Source organism: Prionailurus viverrinus, chromosome X (genome assembly GCF_022837055.1).
Source record: "Prionailurus viverrinus isolate Anna chromosome X, UM_Priviv_1.0, whole genome shotgun sequence".
Taxonomy (NCBI): Eukaryota; Metazoa; Chordata; class Mammalia; order Carnivora; family Felidae; genus Prionailurus; species Prionailurus viverrinus.
In genome coordinates, this window is record NC_062579.1 from 52262222 (window position 1) to 52275975 (window position 13754).

The 13754-nt window shown below is 35.7% G+C and overlaps 1 protein-coding gene across 1 annotated transcript in view; it reads right to left on the reverse strand.

Annotated features, from left to right (window-relative positions):
- The window catches only part of TEX11 (testis expressed 11), a 250439-nt gene that overhangs the window by 78292 nt on the left and 158393 nt on the right, over positions 1-13754 (reverse strand). Inside the window, exons 17-19 of the mRNA XM_047843907.1 lie at positions 9103-9205; positions 5162-5286; positions 2308-2393 (exon numbers count right to left, since the gene is read on the reverse strand). Coding sequence (XP_047699863.1) covers positions 2308-2393; positions 5162-5286; positions 9103-9205 — 314 coding nt within the window. The remainder of the gene's footprint in view (positions 1-2307; positions 2394-5161; positions 5287-9102; positions 9206-13754) is intronic.

The window sequence follows — 13754 nt, forward strand, 5'->3', positions numbered from 1 at the left end:
TTAATTTTTGAGGAATCTCCACACTGTTTTCCAGAACAGCTGTACCAGTTTGCATTCCCACCAACAGTGCAAGAGGATTCACATTTCTCCACATCCTTGCCAGCATCTATAGTCTCCTGATTTGTTCATTTTAGCCACTCTGACTGGCGTGAGGTGGTATCTGAGAGTGGTTTTGATTTGTATTTCCCTGGTGAGGAGCAACGTTGAGCATCATTACTTTGATTCCTAAACCAGACAGAGACCCAGTAAAAAAAGAGAACTACAGGCCAATATCCCTGATGAATATGGAGGCAAAAATTCTCAACAAGATACTAGCAAATCGAATTCAACAGCATATAAAAAGAATTATTCACCAGGATCAAGTGGGATTCATTCCTGGATGCAGGGCTGGTTCAACATTCACAAATCAATCAATGTGATACATCACATTAATAAAAGAAAAGATAAGAACCATAGGATCCTGTCAATCGATGCAGAACAAGCATTTGACAAAATTCAGCATCCTTTCTTAATAAAAACCCTCGAGAAAGTCGGGAAAGAAGGAACATACTTAAACATCATAAAAGCCATTTATGAAAAGCCCACAGCTAATATCATCCTCAATGGGGAAAAACTGAGAGCTTTCTCCCTGAGATCACGAACACGACAGGGATGTCCACTCTCACCGCTGCTGTTTAACATAGTGTTGGAAGTCCTAGCATCAGCAATCAGACAACAAAAGGAAATCAAAGGCATCAAAATTGGCAAAGATGAAGTCAAGCTTTCACTTTTTGTAGATGACATCTTATACATGGAAAACCCGGTAGACTCCACCAAAAGTCTGCTAGAACTGATACATGAATTCAGCAAAGTCTCAGGATACAAAACCAATGCACAGAAATCAGTTGCATTCTTATACACCAATAATGAAGCAACAGAAAGACAATTAAAGAAAATGATCCCATTCATAATTGCACCAAGAAGCATAAAATACCTAGGGATAAACCTAACCAAAGATGCAAAAGATCTGTATACTGAAAACTATAGAAAGCTTATGAAGGAAATTGAAGAAGACATAAACAAATGGAAAAACATTCCATGCTCATGGATTGGAAGAATAAATATTGTTAAAATTTCAATACTACCCAAAGCTATCTACACATTCAATGCAATCCCAATCAAAACTGCACCAGCATTCTTCTCGAAGCTAGAACAAGCAATCCTAAAATTTGTATGGAACCACAAAAGACCCCAAATGCCAGAATAGACATTTTTCCAAAGAAGACATGCATGGTCAACAAATACATGAAAAGATGCTGAACATCACTAATAATCAGGGAAATGCAAAACAAGACCACACTGAGATATCACCTCACACCTGTTAGTATCAAAAAGTAGAGGTAAGTGTTGGTGAGGATGTGGAAAAAAGGGAAACTATGAACACTGTTGGTGTAAATATAACTTGGTACACCCACTGGAAAACAGCATGGAAGTTCCTCAAAAATTAAAAACAGAACTACCCTATGTTCCAGCACTCCCACTTTTGGGTATAGATCTGAAGGAAAGAAAATCACTATCTTGAAGAGCTACCAGAACCCTCATGTACACTGCAGCATTATATACAACAGCCAAGACATGGAAATAACCTATGTCCATTGATAGATGAATGGATAAAGAAAATGTGATATTTACACACACACACACAGACATACAACACACACACACAGGAATATTATTCAGCCATATAGAAAAAGGAAATCCTGCCTTTTGTGACAACATGGATCAAGTTTGAGGGCATTGTGCTAAGTGAAAAGAAAGACAAATACTGTATTATCTCACTTACATATTGAATCTTTAAAAAACAGCCAAACCCATAGAAAGAGAATAGAATGATGTTTGCTAGAAGGTGGGTGTGGAGGAAGGGTACAAACTTCAAATCATACGATGCACAAGTTCTGGGGCTATAATGTAGAGCATGGTGACTATGGTTATTAACAAGACTGTATCATGTATTTATTACATATTTGAAAGTTGGGAAGAGACGAAATCTTAAATGTTCTCACCAAACCCAAAGAAACTGTAATTTCTTGAGGTAATGGACATGTTAACTAATTCTGTTGTGCAAACCACTTCGCAGTATCAGGTTATACACCTTAAACTTACACAATATTATTTGTTGATTATATCTCAATAAAGCTTGGAAAAAAATTTAAAACAACAGTTGGTATAGTAGACCTGATCACATCAGCACCTTTTTGACAAAGCATATAGACTAAGAATAAGATTTACAAGAAATCCTTCCACATCTATAGGATGTGAATTACTTACTTTAAAGCCGAAAGGACTTGTTGTGGGTCTTCTGAATATTGAGCTAAATATTCCAAAGCTTTTCCTGCCACAATTTGTTGTCCATTCTAAATAGGACAAATATAATATGTTAAATTATATCTCAAAGTGATACTTAGAAAATGTTATCTATATTCCTGTGCATTAATGACAAGAAAAAATTCTGAATTTGTTCATTTTTTATTATCGAAAGAACTAATGCAAAATGGTAGAATGAAGAAATAACTCATTGACAAAAACAGAACAGGTCATGTTGGCCCCAGAAACCCACTCCTTCTTATCCATAAATACTCACTGCCTTGCCAACACTGCCTTGAATCCACTAGGACTAATCTTATTGTGCTCTTTATCCCAGTTTATTAGCAGTAACCAAAAGAACCCCGGACTCTCATTTCCAGCACTCCAATCATGATAAAGCTCTATAAATCCTTTCTTTTTTCCTCTTTTCCCATTTCTCCCCAATTCCCCCAATCTTTCTACTACGGTATCTGAAGTTCAGTTCATTACCATCAAAATCTTCTCTAGGAGCAACATCTTCCCTAAAGTTCCCTCCACATTCTTTCTATAATGGAAATCTAGGTCCCACCAAGGATACTGCTTCCAAAAAGCCCTCTCAAGTAGTGGTGGTTTTTCTCAGATCTCCCTTCTATCCATGGACCTGGAGATGGGATAGGTGTCATTTTTGTTCTTCATTGCTGTTTTAAAATTATTCTCCCTTCTTCCTCCCTAAACTTTGAATTTCCTGTCATCAGACTATATCACCCACCACTCCTCATTGTGCTGATCTATCAGCTCTCAGGCCATTTCTTTTTATTTCTTGATGACCTATCTATTGCACAGTTATTTTCTCAAAACACTACTCCTGTCTTAGTTTTTGGCACTTTCAATATATAGATAGATTATCCTCCTAATATCCTTGTCTCTTATTTCCTTGAACTCTACTCTGTCAATTACCTTAGCTGTTCACTAGCATAGTCAATCAATGGGACCCTATCGTTATTGTTGAGGGTCTTTTCATGTGTCTGTTGGCCATCTGGATGTCTTCTTTGGAGAAATATCTGTTCATGTCTTCTAACCATGGATTGTTTGTTTTTAGGGTATTGAGTTGTATCAGTTCTTTCTATATTTTGGATACTAACCCTTTGTCGGATATGTCATTTGCAAATAGCTTCTTCCATTCCACAGGTGGCCTTGTAGGTTTGTTGATTGCTTCCTTCACTGTGGAGAAGCTTTTTATTTTGATGGAGTCCCAATAGTTTATTTTTGCTTTTAGTTCCCTTGCCTCAGGAGACATAGCTAGAAAAATGTTCCTATGGCTGATGTCAGAGAAATTACTGCCTGTAGTCTCTTCCAGCATTTTTATGGTTACGGATCGCACATTTAGGTCTTTAATTCATTTCGAGTTTATTTTTGTGTATGGTGTAAAAAAGTGATCCAGTTTCATTCTTTTGCATGTATCTGTCCAGTTTTCCCAACACTGTTTGTTGATGAGACTGTCTTTTTCCCATTGCATACTCTTTCCTCCTTTGTTGAAGATTAATTGGCCATATAATTGTGGGTTTATTCCTGGGTTTTCTATTCTGTTCCATTGATCTCTATGTTGGACCCTGTCAATACTAATGGTTGCAAACCTTCCATACTCATAGTCAGGGCTGGGACTAAGGTGAGCTAGGTGACTGATGCAAGTGGGGCACCTAAGGTGCAAAATTTAAGGAAGCACTCGCTCTCAGGATCATGCAAGAACTAACTCTGCACTTGCATGACTCACAAAGTGAGTGCTTCCTTAAGTGCCTCCTTTCCTCACCCTAGTCCTACACCCTGCTCTGCTTCATGTATTCTACTTTCTAACCACTATCTCCTACCTTTCTACCTTTCTAATTCACTCCTTTCTCCTACCTCCTACCTTTCTAATTCACTCCTTTCTATTCACTCTAGCAATCCTTCAACTGCACTTAAACCTCCAATCCATTCATGTTACTAATTTTTCATTGTCTCTCATCCCCTTGATGTCCTCCTCCATGGCCAGGTGAAATTCCATGGGAATTTATTATAACCACTACCTTGTTCCTTGATTATCCTACTCCTCTTTTGCTTCATTGTATTCATCTGGCAAAACGACAAGCCTGATTAAATTCAACTTTCCACTGACTTTTGTGCCTACATCCATGTAGCTGAAAGTGGCTGGATAAAAACCTGTATAACTATTTGTTTTATTTTAAAAATTCATCAAATAGGCCTTAATTCTTACTGGGCAAGCATCCCACACTACCTTTGTCATTCACTTTCTTGCTTTTCTGAATGATTAGTTTACACCTTATCCTAACTTCTCAAACTCCCCAACACCTCCTCTCCCATTCTCACTCTCAGGTGATGATCTTGTTTCCTATTTCGTTGAAAAAACTGAAGCAGCCAGGAAAAAAACTTCCAGATTCCCACTCCTACATTTATTCACACACCAGGGACCACACCACATACTCCAACTTCTCAACTGCTAGCATAGATGAACTATGCATGTTCTTTCCTAAAGCCAATCCCTGAATGTACATACTTGTGTCCATCACTTCCCCCCTGCTTAAGGACATTGCTCTAACAATTCTCCCTTTCCTCTCTCACAATGTCAACTTTTTGTTCTCTTACTGGATCATTTCCATCAGCATATAAACATTCTCATTCATAACAAACAAACAAACAAACAAACAAACCCCTGATCCTACTTCTCACAACCAACTGACCAATTTTCTTTTCTTTGTAGCAAACTCCTCTAAGGACTTCCATTAATTATATCTTAAAAAGGAAAAGAGGTAAAAAATCTTATAGATAAATACATAAGAATTACCTCTAGAGCAAATTGGGCAACTAAACTGAGAACCGTGACAGGTGAATCTTTGTCCATACGTAGCGCATTCTCTTTTGGTACTACACCTGTTATTAACTTCTCTAATGTATTAATTGCCCGCAAAGCTGAAAAAGAAGGAAAGAGTTAAAAAAAAAAAAATAAAAGGAGATACTCTTATCAAAGATAATAGCAATCTAGGGTTAATTATACCACAGTGACTTTGGAACTCATTTTATGAGCAGTAACAGCTTTAAAATATTAGTTAATTTTCATAAATTCATCTAAATTGCTAAACTGTCAAGGAAGACTTGAATGTCAGAAAAATGCCCAATTGAGCAATTCACCCCTGTGAATTTATCCCATGGATATATTTGCAAAAGTGAACAAAAACATAAAAATATGTTCATCCTGCAATTTTTTTAAGAGTGCAATATAGGGGCAACCTAAACTCCATCAATGATGGATGGGCTAAATACATTTTGGTACACTCATAAAATGGATTATAAAACAGAACGAAAACTGAAAAACGAATGGTGGTATTACATTCAATTATGTATCTTAAAGGTAGAATACAGTAAGTTAAGTATATGCACTACAGAACTTAAGTAACAATTAAAATAACAAAACAAAGAGAGCTTATAAGCCAAAAATGAAATAAATACAATCATAAAAAATACTCAATCCAAAAGAAAGTAGAAAAAAGAAAAGTGGCAAAAAAGAACAGGACAAACAGAAGACAAATAACAAGATGCTAAATTTAAACCTAACCATATCAATAATCATGTTAAATACAAATGGTCTATATGACTTGAGTAAAAGGCAGATAGTCATGCTGAATTAAAGAAAGCAACTTTCAACTATATGCTACCTACAAGAAACATACTTTAAACATAAAGCCAAAATTAGTTAAAAGAAAAACCATGGGATAATATGTATTATAGTAAAGGTAATCAAAAGAAAGCTGGAGTAGCTATAGTAATATCAGACAAAATGGATTTCAGAGCAAAGAATATTATCAGTGACAGAAAGTTACTCTGTGATGATAAGGAGTTAATTCATTTAACTCCTTAGATAGATATTCGATCCTAAATATCTATGCATCTAATAACAACATATCAAAACACAAAGAGCAAAAACTTATAGAACTACAAGGAAAAATGAACAAATCCACAATTGTATTCAAGGATTTCAGTACCTTCTCTTAATTGACAGAACAAGTAGTAAATCAGCAAGGATACAGTACACTTTACACTATTAATCAACTTGACTTGAATGTTATAAACATCTATAGTTTATATACATTTTTCTCAAGTGCACATTGAACATTTATAAATAAAGACAATATTCTGGGTCATATAACAAGCCTCAACATAATTAAAAGTATTAAGTCACATAAAGTTATGATCTTTGACTACATGATTTCAAATTTATTACACAGCTAAACTAATTAAGACAGTGCAAAAGTGGTGTAAAGATAGATGAATAGATCAATGCAACAGAATTAAGAAACCAGAAAGAGACCCAAACACACATATTACAATTGATTTTCTTTTCTTTTCTTCTTTAAAGTTTTATTTATTTATTTTGAGAGAGAGAGAGAGAGAGAGAGAACACAAGCAGGGGAGGGGCAGAGAAACAGTGAGAAAGAGAGAATCCCAAGTAGGCTCCATGCTGCCAGCACAGAGCCCAACATGGGGCTGGGGCTCAAACTCACAAACTATGAGATCATGACCTGAGCCAAAATCCAGAGTCGGATGCTTAACCGACTGAGCCACCCAGGCACCCCGACAACTGAATTTTTAATAAATGTGCAAAGGTAATTCAGTTGAAAAAAGATAGTTTTAAAATAAATAATGCTGAAAAAAATGATGCCGAATGATTAGATAGCCATGTGCAAAAAAATAAAAAATAAAAAATAACTTTGGTTCATACCTTAAATTAAATACAAAAATTAATATGAAATTGATCATAGAACTAACCGTACACTTAAACCTATAAAATTTCTAGGAGAAAATATAGGAGAAAATTTTTGTGACCTTAGATTAGATAAAGATTTCCTAGGTATATTACCAAAAACACAATCCATAAAACAAGAAAAAAGATAAATTAGACAGTCAAATTTCTCATGAAAGACATTGATATGAAAATAAAAATAAAAATTTATAAAACACATCTGATAATTTATATCTAAAACATATAAAGAACTTTCAAATCTCAATAAGAAAACAAAGTTCCCTATATCTCAGTAACCAGAATATATTTCTTTCCTATGTTCGAGCTACTATGGTATAAGATGAATAAAACATATAGAGATGAATTAGAGAAAAAGAAAACAAAGTTCCCTATAGAAAACTGGTTAAAAGATTTATAAAAACACTCTGCCAAAGAAGATATATGGATGTCAAATATTAGACATTACAAAAATGCTAGTTAAAACCACAGTAAGATATCACTACCCAACTATTAGAATGGGTAGAAATTTTTTTAAAGGACAATTCAAAGTGCTGGTGAGAATGTAGACCAACTAGAACACTAATACATAGCTGGTTAGAATGTAAAATTGTATATCTACTTAGGAAAACAGGTTGGCAGTTTCTAATAAAGTAAAACACATATTTATCATACAACCCAAAAATCCAATTCCTGGAAATTTACCCTACAGAAGTTAAATCTTATCATCACACAAAATCTGTAAACAGATGTTTATAGCATGTTTATTCACAGTCACCCAAAATGGAAACCATCCATACTTCAAATGGTGAATGAAGAAACAAACTGTGGTACATACATACGATAGATTACTATTCAGCAATAAAAAAGAACTACGGAAACACAACAGTATGAATGAGTTTCAAATTCATTATCCTAAGTGAAAAAAAGGCACAAGAAGCTTCATATTATATTATCCCATTTATATCACATTCTAGAAAAGGCAAAAATATTAGTTGTTCCCAGGGCTAAAAGTGGCAGGAAGGAATGACAACAAAGGAGCCTGAGTAATTTTATTGTTCTGTATCATGATTGTAATGGTGGTTACCTGACTATATATTCTTGTCAAAACAAATAGAATTATTCACAGAATTATTAATATAAATAAACCCCATAGAATCATACACTAGTAAATTTTATTCTATATATCATCAATAAACATGGCTTTAAAAAATGGTCACAGATAACTGGGGAAAAAGTAAAAAGACTGAGCTGGTGTTATGTTTAAGAAGTAAAATTATTTTATTTTAATAGAATATGACAAAGTTTAATAGGAAATCTATTTTGGGGCACCTGGGTGGCTCTGTTGAGCGTCTGACTTCAGCTCTGGTTCATGGGTTCAAGCCCCGCATTGGACTCTGTGCTGACAGCTCAGAACCTGGAGCCTACTTCAGATTCTCTGTCTCCCTCTCTCTCTGACCCTTCCCTGCTCCTGGTCTCTCTCTCTCTCTCTCTTAAAAATAAATAAACAGGGGCGCCTGGGTGGCTCAGTTGGTTGAGCGTCCGACTTCGGCTCAGGTCATGATCTCGTGGTTCCTGAATTCGAGCCCGGCGTCGGGCTCTGTGCTGACAGCTCAGAGCCTGGAGCCTGTTTCGGATTCTGTGTCTCCCTCTCTTTCTGACCCTCCCCCGTTCATGCTCTGTCTCTCTCTGTCTCAAAAATAAATAAACGTTTAAAAAAAATTAAATAAATAAACACTAATAAAAAATTAAAATAAAAGTACGCTGGAGGCTTTGATTGTCTAAGACAATTCTTAACTGAATTGGGTTTGCAGTATAAACTCCCTCTTACCCCACAGCTTTGTAAACTTAATTTTTAATTACATAGGAAAGCTAGAATATAGAATATACAACTCCGCTGTCTTAAAAACAATGTTTTTTTCTTTAAAGTACAAAAGGATTATTATTATTTGTATTAACAGTCAAATATAATTCATAAATAACATTTATACCTCTGGTAGAGTTTTGCTCTAAAACCGCAATCTTGAATATATAAAACTGAGTGAAAATATTTGTAGGATCACGTCGTTCAGCTTCTCTCACTGATGCTTTAGCCTGAAAAAGAGAAATATTGGACCTCTTTTATAAAAGTAATAAGGAAGACCTTACCATATTTTACTAATATTATTAACATAATCACAACGGCTGAGGATACTCATCATGAAAAGATGTGATTCTAAGTAAAATTTTTAAAGAACTGTTCTCTTAAAACACTAAAGAAGCAGCGAGTTCTGCTTATGTAAATAGTGTGCATTAAATACGTCAGACTGACCCTCCTACTGAAAACAATGAAAAATGTTAGATAACATTTTTTTCTATTCGAAAGCAACTTACAAGACACTAAAACCTAAGGAAAAGTGAGGTTCCAGAGAAACAAGCAGAGAATTAAAGCCACTTTTTTTCTGGGGGGCATTTATAAATCTGAACAAATGTTAGCTTAGATTTAATGAAACTCACTAGGTCAGGGAAAAAGACATCAAGACCCAAGGGATCACACTCTTAGGCTAAGGGCAAACCACAAGTAAACTACTCCTACCCACATCCCCAGGGGACTGCAAAGAAAGTTCCTTTGGTTCTGAGAGGAACACAGCAGAATGGGGTGGGGAGAACCAATCTCTGTGGTGTGACACAGGCTTTCTCATACATTTACAGCACCAAATTACATCATAGGGGAAGCCAAAAGACCTCAAGTGATGAATTTAGTTGACGTTGGTCCCAAGCATCTGAAGAAGCAAATGTAAATCCTTTCTGGGGGAAGGAAACTTCATCTTAAGCTTCAAAATGTTTCCAAAAATAATTTTTCAAGAATCATGAGTAGTAAACATAAAAAAAAAATCAAGCATACTAAAAAGCAAGGCACCATAAGTGAGACTCAGCAGAAACAACAAATAGCAGAAACAGATTCTCAAAATGCAGACACCAAAATTATCAAAAACTGTCTATAAAACACCTGTTTGCAAAGTTCAAGGAAATAAAAGATATATATGTATTTTTGATATATATATAGGTTGATATTCAATAGGACATTTTGATACAATACAGTGGTTGTTTCCACCTGATATCAATTCTGACTGACTACTGCCCATGCCATATTAGTTGTTACACATCTTGTATATCACAGAACTTTGTAGGAAAGATAAAACACAAAATATGACCTTGATGATTTGAAAAGGAGAAACTACTTGAAATGAAAAATACAATAACCCAAGTAGAAACATAATCAATAGGCTTAATGGCAGATTAGAAACATGAGAAGGGAAAATTAATGAATGAAAAATAAGACAACGTAAATTAGCAAAAGTGCAGTACAGACATTGCAAACATGGACAGTTAGATAAGGACTCTACTCTTCTTAAGACAACCATTAAAAGAACTGAAACACTAAGTAATTTCCACACTGGCAGAGGGGGTTACCAGAAATTAAAAAAAAAGAAAGAGGATAGTCCTTTCAACCAATTGTGCTGGAACAGCTGGAAATCCACATGCAAAGTAAAAAGAAAAAAAAGAATCAGAACACAGACCATAAACCTTCCAAAAACTAAGTCAAAATGGGTCATGAACCTAAATATAAAACCCCAATGAACAGAACTCTTAGAAAGTAACACAGAAGAAAATTGAAGTGATCTTTGATCTGGTGATGACTCTTTATTTTTTACTTATTTATTTAAAGTTTTTCTTTAAATTCCAGTTAGTTAAGAGACAGTGTAATGTTAGTTTCATGTGTGAACATTCAACACTTCCATACAACACCCAGTATTCAGCACAAGTGCACTACCTAATCCCCATCACCTATTTAACCCATTACCCACCACTCACCTCTTCTCTGGTAACCATTAGTTTCTCCTCTATAGTTAAGAGTCTGTTTATTGGTTTGCCTTTCTCTTTTGTCCCCATATACTCATTTGTTTTATTTCTTAAATTCCACATATGAGTGAAATCATATGGTATTTGTTTTTCCCTGATTTATTTATTTATTTACTTATTTATTTTTGGGAGAGAGCAAGCAGGGGAGCAGCAGAGAGAGGGGACAGAGGATCCTAAGTGGGCTCAGTGCTGACAGGTTGACAGGGTGACAGCAATGAGCCCAATGTGGGGCTTGAACTCATGAACTGAGAGATCTTGACCAGAGCCGACATCAGACACTCAACCAACTGAGCCACCCCGATGCCCCCTTTTCCCCAATTTATAATTTAGTAGTTTGTTGCTTTATTGTTGAATTCTTTGTATATTTTGGACACCAATTTTTTTATCAGATACATATTTTGCAAATATTTTCTCTCACAGTATGGCTTATGTTTTCATTCTCTTAACAGTCTTTCACAGATCAGAGGTTTCTAATTTTAATGATGTCCAACCCACACTTTATTCTCTCATGGATTGCGCTTTTGATGTTGCATTTTTATTTTTTATGTTTGTTTATTTATTTTGAGAGAGAGGGAGAGGGAACGTGAGTGCTCTCCCAAAATATAAACAAACAAACAAACAAACAAACAAATTGGGAGAAAGACTTGGACACCACACTAATGAAGACATACAGATGGCAAATAAGCACAGAAAAAGATGCACAACGTTATATTTCACCAAGGAAATGCAAATTAGAACAATATCACTGTACAACTATTAAAATGGCTAAAATCTAAAACACTGACAAAAGCTAATGCTGGTGAGTATGTGGAGAAATTATACTTCTCATTCATTTCTAGTAAGAAAAAATATAGTAGAGCCATTTTGGAAGATAGTTTGGTAGTTTCTTATAAAACTAGACATACTCTCACAATATGATCCAGCAACTGTCCTTCTTAGCATTTACCCAAATGAGCTAAAAGCTAATGTCCACACAAAAATCTGCATGTTAATGGTTATAGAAACTTCACTCAAAATTGTGCAAACTTGGAAGCATCCAAAATATCCTTCAATAGGTTATAAAAATATATAAAATTCAGAACACCCCAATTCTGTTATGATACTGTGTAAATCACTTTTATCCCTACTATAAAAGTTAAAAACAATAATGTTAAAAACAACTATAGCTATAAAAATTTGTTAACAGGCGTGCAATATAAAAGTATGTGAAGTGTAACATGAATAGCATAAATGTGGGGAGAGCAGAAGCAGAAGTGTAGAGTTTCTCTATGCATTTGAAGATAAGTAGTTAACAGCTTAAAATAGACTGTTATATCTAGAAGATGTTTTACGTAAACCGCATGATAACCACAAAGAAAAAACTCATACTACATACATAAAAGATAAACAAAAAGGAATTATAGCATACTACTACAAGAATAATTTTTTTTTTAATTTTTTTTTGCAACGTTTATTTATTTTTGGGACAGAGAGAGACAGAGCATGAACGGGGGAGGGGCAGAGAGAGAGGGAGACACAGAATCGGAAACAGGCTCCAGGCTCTGAGCCATCAGCCCAGAGCCTGACGCGGGGCTCGAACTCACGGACCGCGAGATCGTGACCTGGCTGAAGTCGGACGCTTAACCGACTGCGCCACCCAGGCGCCCCTACAAGAATAATTTTTAAAAACACAGCAAGAGAGGGGTGTCTTGGTGGCTCAGTTAGTTAAATGTCTGACTTCGGCTCAGATCATGATCTCATAGTTCATGAGTTCGAGCCCCACTTTGGGCTCTGTGCTGACAGCTTAGAGTCTGGCACCTGCTTGGGATTCTGTGTCTCCCTCTCTCTCTGCCCCTCCTGTGCTTGCAGTCTGTCTCTCTCAAAAATAAATAAGCACTGGGGAGCCTGGGTGGCTCAGTCAGTTAAGGGTCTGACTTCAACTCAGGTCATATCTCATGGTTCGTGAGTTCGAGCCCCACGTCGGGCTCTGTGCTGACAGCTCGGAGCCTGGAGCCTGCTTCAGATTCTGTGTCTCCCTCTCTCTCTGCCCCTCCCCCACTCATGCTCTGTCTGTCTCTCTATCTCTCTCTCTCAAAAATAAATAAGCATTAAAAATTTATAAAAATAAATAAGCATTAAAAAAAGACAGCAATAGAAGGAAAGAAATAAAGGAATTAAAAACTAAGAAAACAATTAACAAAATGGGAATAGTAGGTACTTACCTATCAATACTACTTTAAATATAAATGAAATAAATTCTCCAATCAGAAACACAGAGTGGCTGAATGGGTTTTTTTTAAATAATTTTTTTGGATGTTTATTTATTTTTGAGAGAGAGAGAGAGAGACAGACCATGAGCGGGGGAGGGGAAGAGAGAGGGAGACACAAAATCTGAAGCAGGCTCCAGGCTCTGAGCTGTCAGCATTGAGACTGACACGGGGCTCAAACCCATGAACTGATCATGACCTGAGCCGAAGTTGGATGCTTAACCAACTGAGCCACCCAGATGCCCCTGAATGGGTTTTTAATAATAATAATAATAATAATAATAATAATAATAACTCCAACAGTATGCTACCTACTAGAGACTAACTTATCTTTAAAGAAACACATAAACTGAAAGGACTGAAAATGATATTATATGCAAATGGTGAGGAAAAGAGCAAAAGTGGCAGTGATTATATCAGATAAAATAGACTTTAGTCAAAATTGCTCACAATAGACAAAGAAGGCCGCTATATAGTGATAAAGGGGTCAATTA